At 62.1% G+C, this 19,758-nt stretch overlaps 1 protein-coding gene across 2 annotated transcripts in view; it reads left to right on the forward strand.

Annotated features, from left to right (window-relative positions):
• Nucleotides 1–19,758, forward strand: part of AP2A2 (adaptor related protein complex 2 subunit alpha 2) — a 59,791-nt gene extending 40,033 nt beyond the window's left edge. Inside the window, exons 7-22 of one of the 2 annotated variants that reach the window (XM_058662638.1) lie at nt 3,606–3,714; nt 4,646–4,796; nt 6,128–6,296; nt 8,317–8,454; nt 11,711–11,893; nt 12,420–12,517; nt 13,070–13,301; nt 13,622–13,795; nt 14,556–14,722; nt 16,359–16,441; nt 17,487–17,576; nt 18,050–18,173; nt 18,392–18,508; nt 18,606–18,675; nt 18,757–18,891; nt 19,405–19,758. In XM_058662638.1, the coding sequence (XP_058518621.1) occupies nt 3,606–3,714; nt 4,646–4,796; nt 6,128–6,296; nt 8,317–8,454; nt 11,711–11,893; nt 12,420–12,517; nt 13,070–13,301; nt 13,622–13,795; nt 14,556–14,722; nt 16,359–16,441; nt 17,487–17,576; nt 18,050–18,173; nt 18,392–18,508; nt 18,606–18,675; nt 18,757–18,891; nt 19,405–19,482 (2,118 nt within the window). In that variant the 3' untranslated portion in view covers nt 19,483–19,758. The remainder of the gene's footprint in view (nt 1–3,605; nt 3,715–4,645; nt 4,797–6,127; nt 6,297–8,316; nt 8,455–11,710; nt 11,894–12,419; nt 12,518–13,069; nt 13,302–13,621; nt 13,796–14,555; nt 14,723–16,358; nt 16,442–17,486; nt 17,577–18,049; nt 18,174–18,391; nt 18,509–18,605; nt 18,676–18,756; nt 18,892–19,404) is intronic. The other variant, XM_058662639.1, reaches the window with a different exon arrangement.

A 19,758-nucleotide genomic window follows, 5' to 3' on the forward strand; every position in this document is an offset into this window, starting at 1 on the left:
GGGGGTTTGTTGTGTTGCCAAGTGTCATGAGCTCTCTCTGTGTTCAGAGTGTTAGTTCTTTAACAGGTTCTTGAGAGGGCACAGATACACACACACACATACTCACATACACACACACACACACGGGCTCAGCTGTGTGTCTGAGGCCATGCCTGTCTCTCTCTCACACTCACACACACACACGCTCAGCTGTGTGCCCCAGGCCGTGACTGTCTCACACACAAACACACACACACACACACACACACACACACGGGCTCAGCTGTGTGCCCCAGGCCGTGCCTGTCACACACACACACACACACACACACACACACACACACACACACACAGAGTTTAGAAATAGCTGCCTCTCTGTTGGTGAGGCCTTTGCCCTGTTACACACAAGCATGGCATTTCTGTGAAGTGCAGTTAGTTTTCTCTCGGCGCCTTGGCGCCAGCACCGTGTCTAACAGGTCATCTCCTTGTCCTGGGTCTCCTTCGCTTCTCTGCTTCTAGGTCTTAGTTTACATTTCTGTGCTGTGAGTTTCTGGGCCCTTATCATGACCCAGGTTCTTTTGTTGCCTGCTGTGCCAGCGCCCCCTGTTGGAGTGCCTGGGCTGCCTCTTGCTGTTCCCCGGGAGGCAGCTGGCAATGGTCCCAGTGCTTGGGCCCCTGCCTGCCCCATGGGAGACCTGGGGGATTGTGGGCTCCTGTCCTGCCCGCCCCATGGAGACCTGGGGGAGTGTGGGCTCCAATCCTGCCCTCCCCATGGGAGACCTGGGGGAGTGTGGGCTCCTGTCCTGCCCGCCCCATGGAGACCTGGGGGAGTGTGGGCTCCTGCCCGCCCCATGGAGACCTGGGGGAGTGTGGGCTCCTGCCCGCCCCATGGAGACCTGGGGGAGTGTGGGCTCCTGTCCTGCCCGCCCCATGGAGACCTGGGGGAGTGTGGGCTCCTGTCCTGCCCGCCCCATGGAGACCTGGGGGAGTGTGGGCTCCTGCCCTGCCCGCCCCATGGAGACCTAGGGGAGTGTGGGCTCCTGCCCGCCCCATGGAGACCTGGGGGAGTGTGGGCTCCTGCCCGCCCCATGGAGACCTGGGGGAGTGTGGGCTCCTGTCCTGCCCGCCCCATGGGAGACCTGGGGGAGTGTGGGCTCCTGTCCTGCCCGCCCCATGGGAGACCTGGGGGAGTGTGGGCTCCTGTCCTGCCCTCCCCATGGGAGACCTGGGGGAGTGTGGGCTCCTGTCCTGCCCTCCCCATGGAGACCTGGGGGAGTGTGGGCTCCTGCCCTGCCTGCTGCAGCCCCCAGAGTTTGGGCATTTGGGAGATGAGCCAGCACATGGAAATATCTCTTTCTCTGTGATTTTACATTTTTTTTAGATTGTGTTTTTTTTTCCTTTTAAGATTTATTTATTTTTGTTGGAAAGGCAAATTTACAGAGACAAGGAAATGCAGAGAGAAAGATCTTCCAGCTGCTGGTTTATTCCCCAACTGGCTGCAACGGCTTAGCCAATCTAAAGCCAGGAGCCAGGAGCTTCTTCTGAGTCTCCCATGTGGGTGCAGGGCCCCAAGGCCTTGGACTGTCCTCCACTGCTTCCCCAGGCCACAATAGGGAGCTGGATGGGAAGTGGAGCAGCTGGGACGTGAACTGATGCCCAGTTGGGATCCTGGCACTTAAAGGTGAACCATTGCACTGGGCCCTAAAAATGAATTTTTTTAAAAGAGGTATTTATTTATCTGAACAGAAGAGTCACGGAGACAGAGAGAGGGGAAAAACAAGGTCGAGAGATCTTCTGTCGGCAGGTTCATCTCCCAAATGACCACAAGGCTGGCATTGTGCCAACTCGAGCCAGGAGCCAGGAACGTCCTCTGGGCCTCCCCGTGGGTGCGGGGGCCCAAGGGCTCGGGCTGTCCTCCACTGCTCTACAAGCAGGGAGCTGGAGGGAAGTGGAGCAGCCAGAATAAGAACCAGCGCCCACATGGGATTCTGACCTGCTGTGCCACACAGCACCAGTCTCATTCTGTTGTTCAAACAAATAAAATAAATTATTAAAAGACTTTAGAAGCATTTATTTTTTTAAAGATTTATTTATTTTTTTATTACAAAGTCAGATATACAGAGAGGAGGAGAGACAGAGAGGAAGATCTTCCGTCTGATGATTCACTCTCCAAGTGCCCGCAATGGCCCGTGCTGCGCCGATCCAAAGCCGGGAACCGGGAACCTCTTCCGGGTCTCCCACGTGGATGCAGAGTCAAAAGCTTTGGGCCGTCCATTGCTGCTTTCCCAGTCCACAAGCAGGGAGTTGAAACACAAGTGGAGGAACCAGGACTTGAACCAGTGCTCCTATGGGGTGCAAGCACTACAGATGGCAGCTTAGCTTGCTGTGCTACAGTGCCAGCCAAAACTCCAACAGGATTCACTGTTCCTGGAATGATTGTTGTCGGGCAGCTTGTCTGGCTGCATCACCCATCAGGGGCCTAGATTGAGTCTTGGCCCAGTGCTGGTCAGCAGCTCAGGCCTGGCACCCATGGGAGAACCTGGCCGGTCTCCCTGGCTCCTGGTCAGCCTGGCTCAAGCCCAGTACTATGGGAGGGCCTGGCTGGCTTCTTGGTCAGCCTGGCCAAGTGCTGGTCAGCAGCTCAGGCCTGGCACCCATGGGAGAACCTGGCCGGTCTCCCTGGCTTCTGGTCAGCCTGGCTCAAGTTCAGTACCATGGGAGGGCCTGGTTGGCTTCTTGGTCAGCCTGGCCCAGTGCTGGCCAGTGGCTCAGGCCTGGCACCTATGGGAGAACCTGGCTGGCACCTATTCAGCCTGACTGGCTCCTGGACAGCCTGGCTCAGTGCTGGCCAGTGGCTCAGGCCCCGCACCATGGGAGGGCCTGGCTGGCTGTTGGTCAGCCTGGTCAGTGCTGGTTTCTGTAGTCATTTAGGGAGGGACCAGTTAGGAAAATCTCTGTTTTTCTTCCTCCTACCTTTTCTGTCACTCTGCCTTTTAAACAAATGAACAAACTTAAGAATAATGTTCTAAATGACACATTGTATATTGGGGTGCATGCTGGTAATCCAGTGTATGTGCAGTGTGACGTGTGTATTGGGGTGTTGTGTATTAAGTCAGTGTTTATATAGTGTTTGACATGCGTGGATTGGGATGGTGTGAGGGGGTCAAACCCACTGGTCAGGTCCACTGGGCGGTGTGGAGGTTATGCTGTGACCAGGGTCTGTTCATTGTGTCCTGGGGCCTGCCACGCAGCAAACAGCAGGCAGAGAGGGAACTGGGGACCCAGGGTATGTTCTGTGGCCTTCGTGAGCTCCTCACTGAGGTAGTTCCGGGGCTCAGGGACACAGGTGTGGCCACTGGCTGGCCTTTGAGTGCCCACTCCCTCCTGCTTGTCCCCTGGAGAGAAGCCCGTGGGCCAGGTGGAGATGCTGTGTCTGTAGGTGGTTGCTGTGTGGCAGTGGAGGTGACTGGTCCTGGCCAGTTTGTGCATGCGGAGTGCAGCACCCACTCCACAGAGCCGGCCACGCTGGCTGCGCCTGGCCTCGGGGGAGCCTTGGGCGGCTGTCATCGTATCTGGATCGTGGCCACAGGCGGCCTGTGCCCTCGCCTCACAGCCCTGTCTTGCAGATCGTGACCTCAGCATCCACGGACCTGCAGGATTACACGTACTACTTTGTCCCAGCTCCCTGGCTCTCGGTCAAGCTGCTGAGGCTGCTACAGTGCTACCCACCCCCAGGTGAGGGCTGGCGGCCAGGGCTGGCGGCCAGGGCTGGCGGCCAGGGCTGGCCCAGGACACCCCGAGCTCCTTTCTGCGGCTGTGGGTGCCGTGTCATGGGTGCTGGTTAGGATTTGGGTTTATCTAGTGTCAGATGTGGGTAGTTTTGGAAATAATCTTTTGAAGAAAAGAATAAAAATCATGAGATACTTAGGGTACACAGCCTGTGTGACTTGTGACCTTGCTGTGCACAGTCCAGGTGCTGTGCTGCCATGTTCCTCCTGGGAGGGTCCTGTGACACTCGAGGTAGTGTCCAGAACCAGGATTTGGAGGTTGACAAACGTGGCCTCAGACCTCTCTGTCGCTCTGAGTCGGGCCCTCGAGGTTCTGTTGTCTCCTTGTTCGGTCAGGGGCTTCTGTGCCATCTGAGGGCGAAGCTGTGGTTGGCAGCTGGCATGCTCTGTGGTGGAGCGGGGCGCTGCCTCCCTGCCACCTGCCTCTCTGGGCACGGCCCTGCCTGGGCAGCTCCTTGGGACGTGTGGCTCTCCTTGTAGTCTTCGGGGACGTAGCCCGCACCCACGCGAGCCTGTGCTGATGGGAGTGCTCCCCAGCCCGGCAGTGGCGTGGGCGGCAGACACATCCTCCCTGAGGTGCGCCCATTCCTGCTTTTCCTTCTGTTTGGTAGAACCTTGAGGTTATTTTCTTTTTTTTATTAGGGACATTTTCTCTGCTTGTTTTGGACAAGTAGGTGAGAACCTTGTCCCCTTCCTGCAGCTTGGCCCGTGTTCCTTGGGTTTTATTTCTCTTGAGTTCACAGAGCGCATGTGGGATACCCACAGCGTTCATCCTGAGCCATCTAGGAGGTCCCGCGTGGCTTTTCAGAGGGTGCGTGGGCTCCTGGGCAGGGGAGGCTGGGCTGGGAGCCCCACCAGCAGCTCTCTGTCCCGCCCAGAAGACCCCGCTGTGCGTGGCCGCCTGACCGAGGGCCTGGAGAGCATCCTGAACAAAGCGCAGGAGCCGCCCAAGTCCAAGAAGGTGCAGCACTCGAATGCTAAGAACGCGGTGCTGTTCGAGGCCATCAGCCTCATCATCCACCATGACAGGTGAGGGCGGGCTGGGGCCGTGGGCACCTCCCTCCTGCTCTCCAGGCCTGGGCCACAGCCCTCCCAGGCTTGCCCCGCTGTCCTCCCAGGCCTGCCCCGCTGTCCTCCCAGGCCTGGGCCACTGCTCTCCCAGGCCTGTCCCGCTGTCCTCCCAGGCCTGCCCCGCTGTCCTCCCAGGCCTGGGCCACTGCTCTCCCAGGCCTGATGCACCTGCCCTCCCAGGCCTGACCTGCTGCCCCAGGCCCTATCCTGCTGCCCCCGGCCCTGACCCGCTGCCCCCGGCCCTGTCCTGCTGTCCCCGGCCCTGACCCTCTGCCCCTGGCCCTGACTTGCTGCCCCTGACCTCCTGGCTGCTGCCGGCTGCTGTCCTGCTGGACCCACTCTGGTCTCTAGTCTTGCAGCTTCCCTCCCAGTGGCTTTGCCAGTGCAGGACACTGTCCCACTGCCCTGGCCTCTGCTGTTTCATGGCGAGGAAGATATGGGCAGACATACCCTGCTGGATGCTAGGGAGGGTGTGGGCTGATTGCAGGCCAGAGGTCCTGGGTGAGGCGGGCCACCCAAGTCCGCTCCCAACAGAGAGGCAGCCTGTGAGAGGGAGACGCAGCCCTGGGGCCCAGCTGACAGCAGGCCCCGAGAGTGGCTGCGAGGTGGGCCCTTTCTGGAGTGGATCCTCACAGCCAGAGGGTCAAGTGCAGACTGTCTGAAGAGTTCACAGTTCATGGAGACACTGTGCTCCGAAATGGACAAAGCTTTTACTGTTTCTATGAACTTTTTTTTTTTAAAGATTTATTTATTTCAAGGCGGACTTGCTGAGAGAGACAGGGATCTTGCACGCTGGTTCGTGTCCCAAAGCCTCCAGGGGCTGGGGCTGGCCCTGCTGAAGCCAGGAGTCAGGAGAGCTGTGCGCGTCTCCCCCGTGGGAGCAGGGGCCTTGGCATGTGGGCCATCCTCCCTGGTGCCTCAGCAGGGGCCTGGGTAGAAAGTGGAGCAGTCGGGACGCTCCTGTGTGAGCTGAAGTTGTCTTTGTAGTTGGCGAAGCTAGGTCCTGGGGAGATGAAAGGAGAGACCTGAGGCCGGCCTACCATTTGCTGGCTGCCTTCCAGCTCTGCTCACGTGTGGCCGTGGTGCGGCAGAGCCGGCACTGGCGTGGCACCTGCCTGTCTCCTTACGAGCTCTTTGCATCTGAGAGTTCTGTTACTATGTCTGGGTGTGTTGCTGGGCCTGGAGAGTGGTCATGCTGAAGGCTGCTGGGTGCTGGGAGGTTCCTGGAGGTGCCTTGTGCCTTGTGGGAAGGGCTGAGGAGCCCCCCGCACCTCTCTTTCCCCCTCCAGTGAGCCCAACCTGCTCGTCCGCGCCTGCAACCAGCTGGGCCAGTTCCTGCAGCACCGGGAGACGAACCTGCGCTACCTGGCACTGGAGAGCATGTGCACGCTGGCCAGCTCTGAGTTCTCCCACGAGGCTGTCAAGACGCACATCGAGACCGTCATCAACGCCCTCAAGGCAGGTGCTGCGGCCGTCCTGCCTGAGCCCCGAGTCCCTGCAGGTGCCCCTGCCCACGGGGAGGCCCCTGCCCACGGAGAGGTCCCTGCCCACGGGGAGGCCCCTGCCCACGGGGGAGGCCCCTGCCCACGGGGAGGCCCCTGCCCACGGGGAGGCTCCTGCCCATGGGGGAGGCCCCTGGCCACGGGGAGGCCCCTGCTCACGGGGAGGCCCCTGGCCACGGGGAGGCTCCTGCCCACGGGGGAGGCCCCTGCCCACGGGGAGGCTCCTGCCCACGGGGGAGGCCCCTGCCTACGGGGGAGGCCCCTGCCCACGGGGAGGCCCCTGCCTACGGGGAGGCTCCTGCCCACGTGGAGGCCCCTGCCCACGTGGAGGCCCCTGCCCACGGGGAGGCCCCTGCCTACGGGGAGGCCCCTCCCCACGGGGAGGCCCCTGCCCACGGGGGAGGCCCCTGCCTACGGGGGAGGCCCCTGCCCACGGGGAGGCCCCTGCCTACGGGGAGGCCCCTCCCCACGGGGAGGCCCCTGCCCACGTGGAGGCCCCTGCCCACGGGGAGGCCCCTGCCCACGGGGAGGCCTCTGCCCACGGGGAGGCTCCTGCCCACGGGGGATGCCCCTGCCCACGGAGAGGTCCCTGCCCACGGGGAGGCCCCTGCCCACGGGGAGGCCCCTGCCCACGGGGGAGGCTCCTGCCCACGGGGAGGCTCCTGCCCACGGGGGATGCCCCTGCCCGCGGGGAGGCCCCTGCCCACGGGGAGGCCCCTGCCTACGGGGGAGGCCCCTGCCCACGGGGGAGGCCCCTGCCCACGGGGAGGCCCCTGCCCACGGGGAGGCTCCTGCCCATGGGGGAGGCCCCTGCCCACGGGGAGGCCCCTGCCCACGGGGGAGGCCCCTGCCTACGGGGGAGGCTCCTGCCCATGGGGGAGGCCCCTGCCCACGGGGAGGCCCCTGCCCACGGGGAGGCTCCTGCCCACGGGGGATGCCCCTGCCCGCAGGGAGGCTCCTCCCCACGTGGAGGCCCCTGCCCACGGGGAGGCCCCTGCCCACGTGGAGGCCCCTGCCCACGGGGAGGCCCCTGCCCATGGGGGAGGCCCCTGCCCACGGGGAGGCTCCTGCCCACGGGGAGGCCCCTGGCCACGGGGAGGCCCCTGGCCACGGGGGAGGCCCCTGCCCACGGGGAGGCTCCTGCCCACGGGGGAGGCTCCTGCCTACGGGGGAGGCCCCTGCCCGCGGGGAGGCTCCTCCCCACGTGGAGGCCCCTGCCCACGGGGAGGCCCCTGCCCACGGGGAGGCTCCTGCCTGCAGGGATGCCCCTGATGGGCCGCAGCGCTGGGGCTGGAAGAAGCTGGGTTCTGGGCCCCCTCTGCAGGCCTGTCTGTGCTGAGGGCGCTCGGGGTGACTGGGACAGGGAGAGCGCAGGGCCCAGGGGGCAGATATGGGGTTCTCACTGAGGTCTGTTCAGCGCTCTGTCTTACTCTGATCCTGCCGTCCTCTGGTAGCTGCTGGGCTGCTACCGACAGGTCTCCCTGGGGGAGCTTGCAGGTTCTTGCCCCACTATGGAGCCCCTCGGAACCAGCCTGGATGCCTCCAGAGGCCTCGTCACAATGACCTGGGTGTGGCCTTGGGTGGTTCTGTGACCCTCCCCCTCCCCCAGAGGCCAGAGGCGGGTGATGGTTGGGCGGTCAGGCTCACGTCAGACCATTTGCTCCTGTGCAGGGAGCAGGGGGGGGCAGGTCACTGGAGGACAGGGGTCTCTGGGTGCCCAGAGCTGGCAGAGGTCCAGCCTGTGGAGAACACGTGGCAAGTCAGCGACTGTCGCTCAGGTGGGCAGTGAGTGTCCCCCTGGTGGACAGTGAGGGTCCCTCAGGTGGATGTCACTGGCTTCCGAGCCATGTGTGCCATGCCCAGACTGCCCACAGCTGTGCGTACCATGCTCTGACTGTGCCCCCAGCCATGCGTGCTATGCCCTGACTGTGCCCCCAGCTGTGTGTGCTTTGCCCTGACTGTGCCCTCGTCCTCAGACGGAGCGGGATGTGAGTGTGCGACAGCGCGCCGTGGACCTGCTCTATGCCATGTGTGACCGCAGCAATGCACAGCAGATCGTGGCCGAGATGCTGAGCTACCTGGAGACGGCCGACTACTCAATCCGCGAGGAGATCGTAAGTGCACAGCCAGGCTGGCCACAGCCCTCACGTCCACTGGGGGGATTGTTAGTGTACACAGCCAGGCTGGCCACAGCCCTCACGTCCACTGGGGGGATTGTTAGTGTACACAGCCAGGCTGGCCACAGCCCTCACGTCCACTGGGGGGAGTGCCTTCTGTTAGGCGGCACATTCACTCTGCGGTCATTACAAGCTCCCCTCTGGCAGCTTTCCTGGGCCTGAGTGGGGCTACAAGGAAGGACGCTGGGCTGTGACACGGTCCCCATGTAGTGCTGTCCTCAGCTGTGGCGACCTTGGGCCCAGAGCCATAGTTTGTGTGTTGCAGTCGGGGAGCAGGTGTGTAGCTGATCACTCAGGTCAAGGCTGAGCTTAAGGGTCCAACACGCAGGTGTGGGTGGCCCGTGGGCAGGCAAACAGATGTGCAGGGATGGGACCTGCACGCAGGGGGTCCCTGCACTTGTGGGGAGGGGGCTGGTGGGTGCTTGGTGGCAGTGTGGTGTGGGATTTGATCGTGAGCCTGTGCTGGGGCTGGCACCTGAAGGGGCTTCCCAAGAGCACTGATTCGAGTCCCAGCAGCTCTACTTCCTGTCTGGCTCCCTGCTATTGTGCCTGGGAAAGCAGCAGAAGAGGGACCAAGTGCTTTGGCTCCTGTATCCATGTGGGACACATGGAGGAAGCTCCTGGTTTGGCTTCAGACAGGCCTGTGTCTGGCCATTGTGGTGGGGAGTGCTCAGCAGGTAAAAAGTCTCTAACTTTGTGTTTTTAGAAATCTTTATTAGAAGAAGAGAGAGAGTAGTCAGTGCTGATTCTAGAGTCATAGCCCACTAGGTAAGGGGCTCTCCATGGGGAGCACTCACACACAGCCCACTAGATAAGGGGCTCTCCATGGGGAGCACTCACACACAGCCCACTAGATAAGGGGCTCTCCATGGGGAGCACTCACACACAGCCCACTAGGTAAGGGGCTCTCCTTACAGGGAGCACTCACACACAGCCCACTAGGTAAGGGGCTCTCCATGGGGAGCACTCACACACAGCCCACTAGGTAAGGGGCTCTCCATGGGGAGCACTCACACACAGCCCACTAGGTAAGGGGCTCTCCATGGGGAGCACTCACACACAGCCCACTTGGTAAGGGGGCTCTCCATGGGGAGCACTCACACAGTCCACTAGGTAAGGGGCTCTCCTTACAGGGAGCACTCACACACAGCCCACTAGGTAAGGGGCTCTCCTTACAGGGAGCACTCACACACAGCCCACTAGGTAAGGGGGCTCTCCATGGGGAGCACTCACAGCCCATTAGTTAAGGGGGCTCTCCATGGTTAGACTCACACACAGCCCACTAGGTAAGGGGCTCTCCTTACAGGGAGCACTCACACACAGTCCACTAGGTAAGGGGCTCTCCTTACAGGGAGCACTCACACACAGCCCACTAGGTAAGGGGGCTCTCCTTACAGGGAACACTGAGGCACAGCCCACTAGGTAAGGGGGCTCTCCATGGGAAGGTGTGGTGTTTGTGGATGGGGAGCAGAGTGCAGCCACCCCCTTGTGGATGCAGTGATAGTCAGTCATGGACAGTAGTGCTTGTGCAAGCTTCGCATGGGAAGGTAAGGGCCTTGCATGGTGTAGGTGAGGGGAGGGGAGTTCCTGCGTGGCTAGTGTGGGGAGGAGGGCTTCGCGTGATGTAGATGAGTGAAGGGTGTCTCACGTGTGTTGACAGGGCCATGTCACGTGGTGTAGGTGAGGGGAGGGAGCGTTACATGATGTTGGTGCCGGGAGTGGTGGTCTTGTGTGGTGTTGATTGGTGGGGGCCACGTGTGGTGTTGATTAGGGCAGTGGCCTCGTTGGTGTTGGTGCCGGGAGTGGTGGTCTTGTGTGGTGTTGATTAGGGCAGTGGCCTCGTTGGTGTTGGTGCCGGGAGTGGTGGTCTTGTGTGGTGTTGATTGGTGGGGGCCACGTGTGGTGTTGATTAGGGCAGTGGCCTCGTTGGTGTTGGTGCCGGGAGTGGTGGTCTTGTGTGGTGTTGATTAGGGCAGTGGCCTCGTTGGTGTTGGTGTCTGAGGCTGGGCCGTGGCACTGGTGCATGGGGTGCTCACTGCTGAGATCCTGGGCGGTTAGTTTGAGAGAGTGACTTTGGATCTGAGTGAGGCCTGGGGACAAGGGTGGGTCTGCAGGAGGAAGGTGCAGGAGCCAGGGGCCAGGCTGTGCCCAGCCCAGACGCTATGGCACAGGTGGTAGGCTGGGGGCCCTGACAGCATGGCCTGGTCTGGATGTCTGTTGGGCAGATCTGTCTGGGCTCATGGCTGGTACAGTGCCATGTAGAGGGTGGTCCTGGCCATGGCTGGTAGTTTCAATAGAGGGTGGTCCTGGTGTGGTCCAGTGGGCTCAGCAAAGGGTGGTCCTAGCCCGGGCCCTCTTGTGGGTCACATGATTGGCTTCCTGACCGCTCAGGTGCACATGCCTGCCAGTGTTACCGGGCAGCGGTGGCATCTTCATGACACTTAGTTTGCAAGGTTCACTTTCATGTACACCTCGGTGACGGTGCTAATTCAGTATCAGGTGATTGCAACCAGGTGTGTGTGAGTGTGCCAGAGCCTGTGCTGTGCAGGTGTAGGGGTGGGCTGGGCCTCTGAGGGTGGCCAAGGCCAGCCGCCCACCGGGGACGCAGGGGGCAGAGTCAGGTCCAGGGAGGTGTTGCTGGTACTGTTGGCCCTTGTGCTGAATGTGGCCTTTGCTGCTGTCCACACCCTGACATCAGCTGTGGGGTGTGCTCCTGAGCCAGTGGCTCTCGGGGTGGCACATGGTTTCTGCTGCATGACCCAAAACCTGGCCTGAATTCTGCAGGCCTTTGGAGGCCTCCCAGAGATGGCTGTGGGCACCTGCCCTGGCCAGCCTGCCCTCCCACAGGTGCTCAAGGTGGCCATCCCAGAGATGGCTGTGGGCACCTGCCCTGGCCAGTCTGCCTGCCCTCCCACAGGCACTCAAGGTGGCCATCCCTGAGGTGGCTGCAGGCACCTGCCCTGACCGGCCTGCCTGCCCTCCCACAGGCACTCAAGGTGGTCATCCCTGAGGTGGCTGTGGGCACCTGCCCTGGCCAGTCTGCCTGCCCTCCCGCAGGCACTCAAGGTGGCCATCCCTGAGGTGGCTGTGGGCACCTGCCCTGGCCGGCCTGCCCTCCCACAGGCGCTCAAGGTGGCCAACCCTGAGGTGGCTGCGGGCACCTGCCCTGACCGGCCTGCCTGCCCTCCCTCAGGTGCTCAAGGTGGCCATCCTGGCTGAGAAGTATGCAGTGGACTACACGTGGTATGTGGACACCATCCTGAACCTGATCCGCATTGCTGGTGACTATGTGAGTGAGGAGGTGTGGTACCGCGTCATCCAGATCGTCATCAACCGCGACGACGTGCAGGGCTATGCGGCCAAGACCGTGTTTGAGGTGCGGCCCCTGGCAGCCCGGGAAGGGGTCGAGGCAGGAGTTCGGCCCCTTGGCTCCTGCTCCACACTGTGGAGCAAGGGCTCTTCCACCGCTGACCCTGCTGCTCTTTGCTACCCCCAGTGGACACTGTAAGCCTGTAGGGGCCGCCTGGCAGCACTGCGCCTGACCCTGGCCCTGGCCCGTGTGGGAGCTGTGACAGGCCTGTCATGGCCGTCTGGGTCACCACTTACTGCTGGGAGCTTGAGTGTCCCCCCTGGCCCAATGCATGCTGGGAAGTCAGTGATGTCAGTTGTAGGGTGTGCCCCTGTCCCAGTGCATGCTGGGAAGTAGTGACATCAGCTGTGGGGTGTGTCCCTGTCCCAGTGCATGCTGGTAAGTCTGACATCATCTGTGGGGCGTGCCCCTGTCCCAGTGCATGCTGGGAAGTCATTGTGATTGGGCTGCAGTCTGGCCAGTTGTTGGGGGCCCTGTCCCTGCCCCTGTGCTGTGTGGAGCTCCTGCCCAGCTTCCTTCGCATGGTTTCCAGGCCCTGCAGGCCCCCGCGTGCCATGAGAACCTGGTCAAAGTGGGCGGCTACATCTTGGGGGAGTTTGGAAACTTGATTGCTGGGGATCCGAGATCCAGGTAAGGACCCTGTGAGGCCCAGGGACTGTGTGGTTGCTGTGCCCAGGGGCTGTGTGGGTGCTGGGGTCAAGGGCTGTGTGGGTTGTGGGTGCTGTGCCCATGGGCTATGAGGGTGCAGGACCCAGGGGCTGTGTGGGTGCTGGGGTCAAGGGCTGTGTAGGTTGTGGGTGCAGGACCTAGGGGCTGTGTGGGTGCAGGACCCAGGGGCTGTGTGGGTGCTGGGGTCAAGGGCTGTGTAGGTTGTGGGTGCAGGACCCAGGGGCTGTGTGGGTGCAGGACCCAGGGGCTGTGTGGGTGCTGGGGTCAAGGGCTGTGTAGCTTGTGGGTGCAGGACCCAGGGGCTGTGTAGGTGCTGGGGTCAAGGGCTGTGTGGGTTGTGGGTGCTGGGCCCAGGAACTGTGTGGACTGTGTGGGTGCTGGGCCCCCAAGTGTCCCCAGTCCCCATTACCTTGGTGGCACTGGAAGCCACATTCTGGCTGAGGGCACATCCAGGAGCATGGCAGTGCAGTGAGTGACGTGATGCCGCCTCCCGTGTGTCCTGCCCGCTCTCAGTCCTTTGATCCAGTTCAACCTGCTGCACTCCAAGTTCCACCTGTGCAGCGTCCCCACCCGGGCGCTGCTGCTCTCCACCTACATCAAGTTTGTGAACCTCTTCCCGGAGGTGAAGACCACCATCCAGGACGTGCTGCGCAGCGACAGCCAGCTGCGCAATGCTGATGTGGAGCTGCAGCAGCGGGCCGTGGAGTACCTGCGCCTCAGCACCGTGGCCAGCACGGACATCCTGGTAGGGGCACCTAGGGGAAGCCGTAAAGGGAAGGCGGGGCCTGTGAGAGGCGGGGCCTTGGGGTGGGGCTCGGGGCGGGGCCCGGTGGTGGGTGGGCCCTGCAGGGGCGGGGCTCTGAGAGGCGGGGCTCTGAGGGAGGCGGGGCTCTGTGGTAGGTGGGGCTCGGGAAGCTGGGCTCTGGGGAGGTGGGGTCCTGAGGGAGGCGGGGTCTGTGGTGGGCGGGGCTCTGTGGTGGGCGGGGCCCTGGTGGGCGGGGCTCTGTGGAGGCGGGCTCTGTGGTGGGCGGGACTATGCTGGTTCATTGGCCTTTTTCCCACCAGGCCACTGTTCTGGAGGAGATGCCCCCATTCCCGGAGCGGGAGTCCTCCATCCTGGCCAAGCTGAAGAAGAAGAAAGGCCCTGGCCCTGTGACGGACCTGGAGGATAGCAAGCGGGACAGGAGCGTGGACGTGAACGGGGGCCCTGAGCCTGCACCGGCTAGCAGCAGTGCCGCGGTGAATTGCTTGTTGAGCACAGGCTACCCACCCCGGGACCGTGCCGAGAGCACTCATTGTTAATGTTACTACTTTTGAAAAGTTTACTTATTTATTTGGAAAACAGAGAGAGGGTGAGGCAGAAAAGAACCCCCTGCTGCTATAAGGACCAGCACTGGGCCGGCCAAAGCCAGGAGCCAGAAGCTCCCTCTGGGGCTCCCTAGGGGTGCTGGGCCTCAGGACTGGGTCATTCTCTGATGTCTTCCCAGGTGCGTTAGCAGGGAGCTGGATGGGACGTGGAGAAGCTGGGACTCGAACCAGTAACCAATAACAATACAGGAGAATGATGCTGCTTATGGTGGCTTTGCCCGCTAAGTTACAACTCCGCCCAAAGCAGATGTTTTTAAAAACGTGTGTCTTCTATAGGCTTTAAAAATAGTATATTTGTTTGAAAGAAAGAGCTTCCATCTAGTGGTCACCCCCTAGGTGGCCATGGGCACTAAAGCTGGGCAAGCCTGAATTGGAGGCCCAGCTCCCCTGTAAGTGGTGGGGACTCCAGTCCTCAATCATTCTGCTGCACCCCTGTGGGGCATTCACAGGGAGCTGGGAGGCCTGAGGGGGTAGGGGCTGGGCCGGGGCGCCCTTGCAGGTGGCTGGCCTGGGGGGGTAGGGGCTGGGCCGGGGCGCCCTTGCAGGTGGCTGGCCTGGGGGGGTAGGGGCTGGGCTGGGGCACCCTTGCAGGTGGCTGGCCTGAAAGACTCCCACTGACCTCCTCTTCCAGTCCACACCGTCCCCGTCAGCTGACCTGCTGGGTCTGGGGCCCGCCCCCCCGGCCCCTGCGGGACCCCCACCCTCCTCCGGCAGTGGTGGGCTCCTCGTGGACGTGTTCTCTGACTCGGCTTCTGCCGCTGCGCCGCTTGCTCCTGGTTCGGAGGACAACTTTGCCAGGTGGGCAGCTGGCATGGCCATGGCCAGCTGGGTGGCCAAACAGGGGCTCCCCTTCCCCTTGCCTGCCAGGCAGCTGGCATGGAGGCCGTGTCTTCCTGGGGTCTACAAGATGTTATAGGTTCCAGGACCCTGTGGTCCCCCAGTTGCTTCAGCCGCCTTCCAGGGGCTTTAAGGGAAGGGGCTCCTGCTGCTGCCTCAGGCCCCTGTCCTCCCCTTGGTTGCCCCAGGTGTCTGCTGCTGTACCCCCCCAGGCCTGTGAGGTTCCAGGCTCCCAGGTGTCTGTCCCTGTACCCCCCAGGCCTGTGAGGTTCAGGGCCCTCAGGTGTCTGCCCCTGTACCCCCCAGGCCTGAGAGGTCCAGGCCCCCAGGTGTCTGCCCCTGTACCCCCCAGGCCTGAGAGGTTCAGGTACCCCAGGTGTCTGCCCCTGTACCCCCCAGGCCTGAGAGGTTCAGGTACCCCAGGTGTCTGCCCCTGTACCCCCCAGGCCTGAGAGGTTCAGGTACCCCAGGTGTCTGTCCCTGTACCCCCCAGGCCTGAGAGGTCCAGGCCCCCAGGTGTCTGCCCCTGTACCCCCCAGGCCTGAGAGGTCCAGGCCCCCAGGTGTCTGCCCCTGTACCCCCAGGCCTGAGAGGTTCAGGTACCCCAGGTGTCTGCCCCTGTACCCCCCAGGCCTGAGAGGTTCAGGTACCCCAGGTATCTGCCTCTGTACCCCCCAGGCATGTGAGGTTCAGGTACCTCAGGTATCTGCCCCTGTACCCCCCAGGCCTGAGAGGTTCAGGTACCCCAGGTATCTGCCCCTGTACCCCCCAGGCATGTGAGGTTCAGGTACCCCAGGTGTCTGCCCCTGTACCCCCAGGCCTGAGAGGTCTAGGCCCCCAGGTGTCTGCCCTTGTACCCCCAGGCCTGAGAGGTTCAGGGCCCCCAGGTATCTGCCCCGGTAACCCTCAGGTGTCTGCCGCTGCCCCGTGCCTACAGTGCCCCCGTCTCCCTTCTGTGTGGCTGAAGCAGTTGCATGGTGCCACGTTCAGCTCTGCAGGGAGGCAGGGTGGGCACGGTGACGGTTCCTAAGGTGGGAGAGTCGGTCTTGGATCCCTGCACCCAGAGCAGCCTCACGCCATGTTTTGGGGTTTGGGGACCTCCTGTGCCCTGCTGTTGCCACTTCCTTGTCTGTGCTGCTGTGGTCTCAGTGCAGACGGGGGCAAGGTGTTTGGGCTGTGCAGAAAGTAGCTGCTGTGTGCCCACCCCAGCCACACTAACCGTGGGTCCCGGCTGGCTATGCTGCTGAGATTCATGCTGGAAGCGGGTCTGGAAGGCGATGTCTGTCCTGTGTAGCGGGCGGCCAGGTCCCATGTTGCTGGTGGCAGTGTCCCATGTAGCGGGCGGCAGTGTCCTGTGTAGCCAGGGGCAGTGTCCCGTGTAGCCAGGGGCAGTGTCTCGTGTAGTGGGTGGCCCTGTCCCGTGTAGCCAGGGGCAGTGTCCCGTGTAGCAGGTGAAGTGGCAGTTGTCGGGTAGCAGGAAGCTGCACTGAGCACCACGAAGGGGGTGAGGGCTGGCTGCAGGCTGGTGTGCTCTGAGGCGCTGCCTCCTGGGGTTCTGGGGTTCTGGGGTTCACCTTCCTGCCTCCCTCCTGCCTAGGTTTGTCTGTAAAAACAACGGGGTGCTGTTTGAGAACCAGCTGCTACAGATCGGGCTCAAGTCTGAGTTCCGGCAGAACTTAGGTGGGTGTCCGTGTCACTGTGTGGCACTCTGCGGGTGTGGGGCACTGGAGGGTGTGGGCAGGCCTGTCCGCACTGCTCCAAGTCACTGTGTGGCACTCTGAGTGTGGGGCACTGGAGGGCGTGGGCAGGCGTGGGCAGCAAGTGTGATATCCTCATGTGACTCAGTTGAGGGGCAAGGGGAAAGTGTGCCCACGGAAGGAGGAATGCTGGCTGCAGCTTCCCACACACAGCCAGAGGAGAGCAGGAGCTGTGTAGTTTTAAGGTGTATTTTATTTTTAGTTGAAAGGCAGAGTTACACAGAGAGAGAGAGAGAGATGTCCCATTAGCTGGTTCACTCCTCAGATGGCTGCAATGGTCAGAGCTGAGTTGACTCAGAGCCTGGAGCCTGGAGCCTCTTTTTGGTTTCCCATGTGGGTGCAGGATCCCAGGTACTTGGGCAAGTCTGCTGCTTTCCCAGGTGTAAGCAGGGAGCTGACTGGGAAGTGGAGCCGCTGGGACTTGAACCAGTGTCCATATGGGATGCTGGCGCCACAGGTGGTTGCTTAACTTGTTGGGCTACTTGCCAACACATGATGTAAGTGAGGGCAGTGGGATGAGCTGCTCACAGGGCGTCCTGTGGCATCTTGGTGGGGGGCTGGCACAGGCTGGGAGCAGCCTGTGTGCACGTGTGTGCACATGCCCCAGTGCCAGGACTGTCTGACTGTGGTATCCCCAAGGAGGTGCCTAGCAGGCAGCTGTGGTCCTGTCTGCCGATAGCTGGGACTACAGGGGGAGCCTGAGACCCCCTGGGGAGGCAGTAACCATGGCCCAGCAAACGAGGGGCCCTGCCCGCCGCCGTAGCACGTGGTGTTGTCTGAAAGGCGCCACGGCAGGACAGTTCTCTGCTGCAGGTGGGCTGGGCAGGACCTGAACTGGGAGCTGCTGCCTCTGTGGCCCGGCCGAGCTGGGAGCCGCCTGCTGTCTGGCTGGCAGGACCCACGGCCGCCTCCTGCTGCTCCCGGGTTTCATAGCCGGCTGCCCTCAGCTCTCTGCCATTTGCTTGCAGGCCGGATGTTCATATTTTATGGCAACAAGACCTCCACACAATTCCTGAATTTTACCCCAACACTGATCTGCTCGGATGGCCTTCAGTCTGATATCCTTGGCTCTGGAGGGAGGGTATCCCTCCCGACTTCATCAGCAGCTCTTGCATTTGCTGCTGCGTGTCAGAGTTGGCATCGGAGGGTCACCCGGCAGTCCCAGCCGACCTCACAGCCTCGTGGGGCAGGGTGGGATGGCCACAGGGCTGTGGGAGGCCATTGCCCTCAGCTCAGTCCTTAGTGAGCCCTTAGTGAGGACAGAAATGCTACTAGAACTTTCTCAGATGGGCCTTCCCCGAGTGGACGCTGGTGAGGCAGCCACGGCCTCCTGAGGCAGCAGCTGCCCTCACCAGGCACGCATGCTTGGAGAGGCGCAGGATTTCTCAGAGCTCTGTAGGAAAGAAGGTCTTGGGCTGTCTCTGCTGGACTCTGCTCTGGCTGGTGTGTTGGGCGCCTGGCCAGATATCCTGTGCAGGGAGTGGGGGCACCTGGTGTGGCCCACACGGGTGGGATTCCTTAACACCCACACAGCTGAACCTGCAGACCAAGCCTGTGGACCCAACTGTGGATGGAGGCGCCCAGGTGCAGCAGGTGGTCAACATTGAGTGTGTGTGTGACTTCACGGAGGCTCCAGTGCTTAACATCCAGTTCCGGTGAGGCGTCACCTTCGCCAGGGTGGGGACATGCATGTGGGGTGCGCGCCTCCTCGGGGCCTGGCAAATGTGGGGTCCTTCGGAGGTCTGTCCCACGATGGCCCCCCCCACACCCTGGCCAGGAGCACGCCAAGCCTTCCTTTCTTCCTGTGGGATAGTGTGTTGGTCGGGTGGCCCGTCCTGCTCCCTGGCGCCCTTCACTCCTGTGGCATCTACAGGTATGGCGGCACATTCCAGAACCTGTCAGTGAAGTTGCCTGTCACCCTCAACAAGTTCTTCCAGCCCACGGAGATGGGGTCACAGGACTTCTTCCAGCGCTGGAAGCAGCTGAGCCAGTGAGGGCCGGCTGGGGCCATCCCGGGAGGGCTGGGGAGGGGGTGGTCCTGGCGGGCAGATGCTCTCTGCGACACAGCCTTGACCCCCGTCTTGCAGCCCGCAGCAGGAGGTGCAGAACATTTTCAAAGCCAAGCACCCGATGGACACGGAGATCACCAAAGCCAAGGTAGTGGTTTGTGCAGGAGACTGGGGGACGGATGCCACCCTGGGCCAAGCCATGTCCTGACACCCCACTTCTCTTGGACAGATCATAGGGTTTGGCTCTGCACTGCTCGAAGATGTTGACCCCAATCCTGCCAACTTTGTGGGAGCCGGGATCATCCACACGAAGACCACCCAGATCGGGTGTTTGCTTCGCTTAGAGCCAAATCTGCAGGCCCAGGTCAGGCCCCGTCAGAGCCGGGCAAATCCGCAGGCCCAGGTCAGGCCCCGTCAGAGCCGGGCAAATCTGCAGGCCCAGGTCAGGCCCTGTCAGAGCCGGGCAAATCTGCAGGCCCAGGTCAGGCCCCGTCAGAGCCGGGCAAATCCGCAGGCCCAGGTCAGGCCCCGTCAGAGCCGGGCAAATCTGGCGGCTCCCAAGCTGCCCGTGGGTGCCTGGTGGCAGGCCCCTGTGCTGACCTTGACACATTGACCCCCTGCGGTCACTGCTGCTCAGGAGAGGCACCTAGTGGCGGGAGTAGCAAGTCCTCCTCTCAGCGCTCCATGGCAGCTGCCACCCTGGTGCCCACATTGGCTCGGACACGCTGCCACACAGGTGCCATACCACTTGCCCTGACTCTGGTTGGGCCCACACCTTGGCTGCCACCTGCATCTCGGGCTCTGGCTTGTGGGTGGCAGTGGTGAAAGAGAGAGCCCCAGCGGTGGGTCCCACTGACCACTGTCCTGTCTGTTTCAGATGTACCGACTGACGCTGCGAACGAGTCGTGAGACCGTGTCCCAGCGGTTGTGTGAGCTACTGTCGGAACAGTTCTGAGTCATGGCTGTGGGCATGGTCCTGCTCATCTCTGCCCTGTGTCCTTGTCACTGTGCTGCAAGTCCACCCCTCAGATGGGGCCCCCTGCCCCACGTTCCCAGCCCTGTCCCCTGGGCATGGATAGAATGCCATGGACGTTTACAGACAGAAAGCTACGTGTGGACGGCGGGGCCGCCCCGCCGCAGGAAGCCCTGATCCTGGGACCAGTTTTGTAGGAACCACGGCAGTCCTGTGGCTCTGTCTGTACATTAAAGGGAAGTGACAGGTCTGAGTGGA

This window comes from Ochotona princeps, chromosome 4 (assembly GCF_030435755.1).
Source record: "Ochotona princeps isolate mOchPri1 chromosome 4, mOchPri1.hap1, whole genome shotgun sequence".
Lineage (NCBI taxonomy): Eukaryota > Metazoa > Chordata > Mammalia > Lagomorpha > Ochotonidae > Ochotona > Ochotona princeps.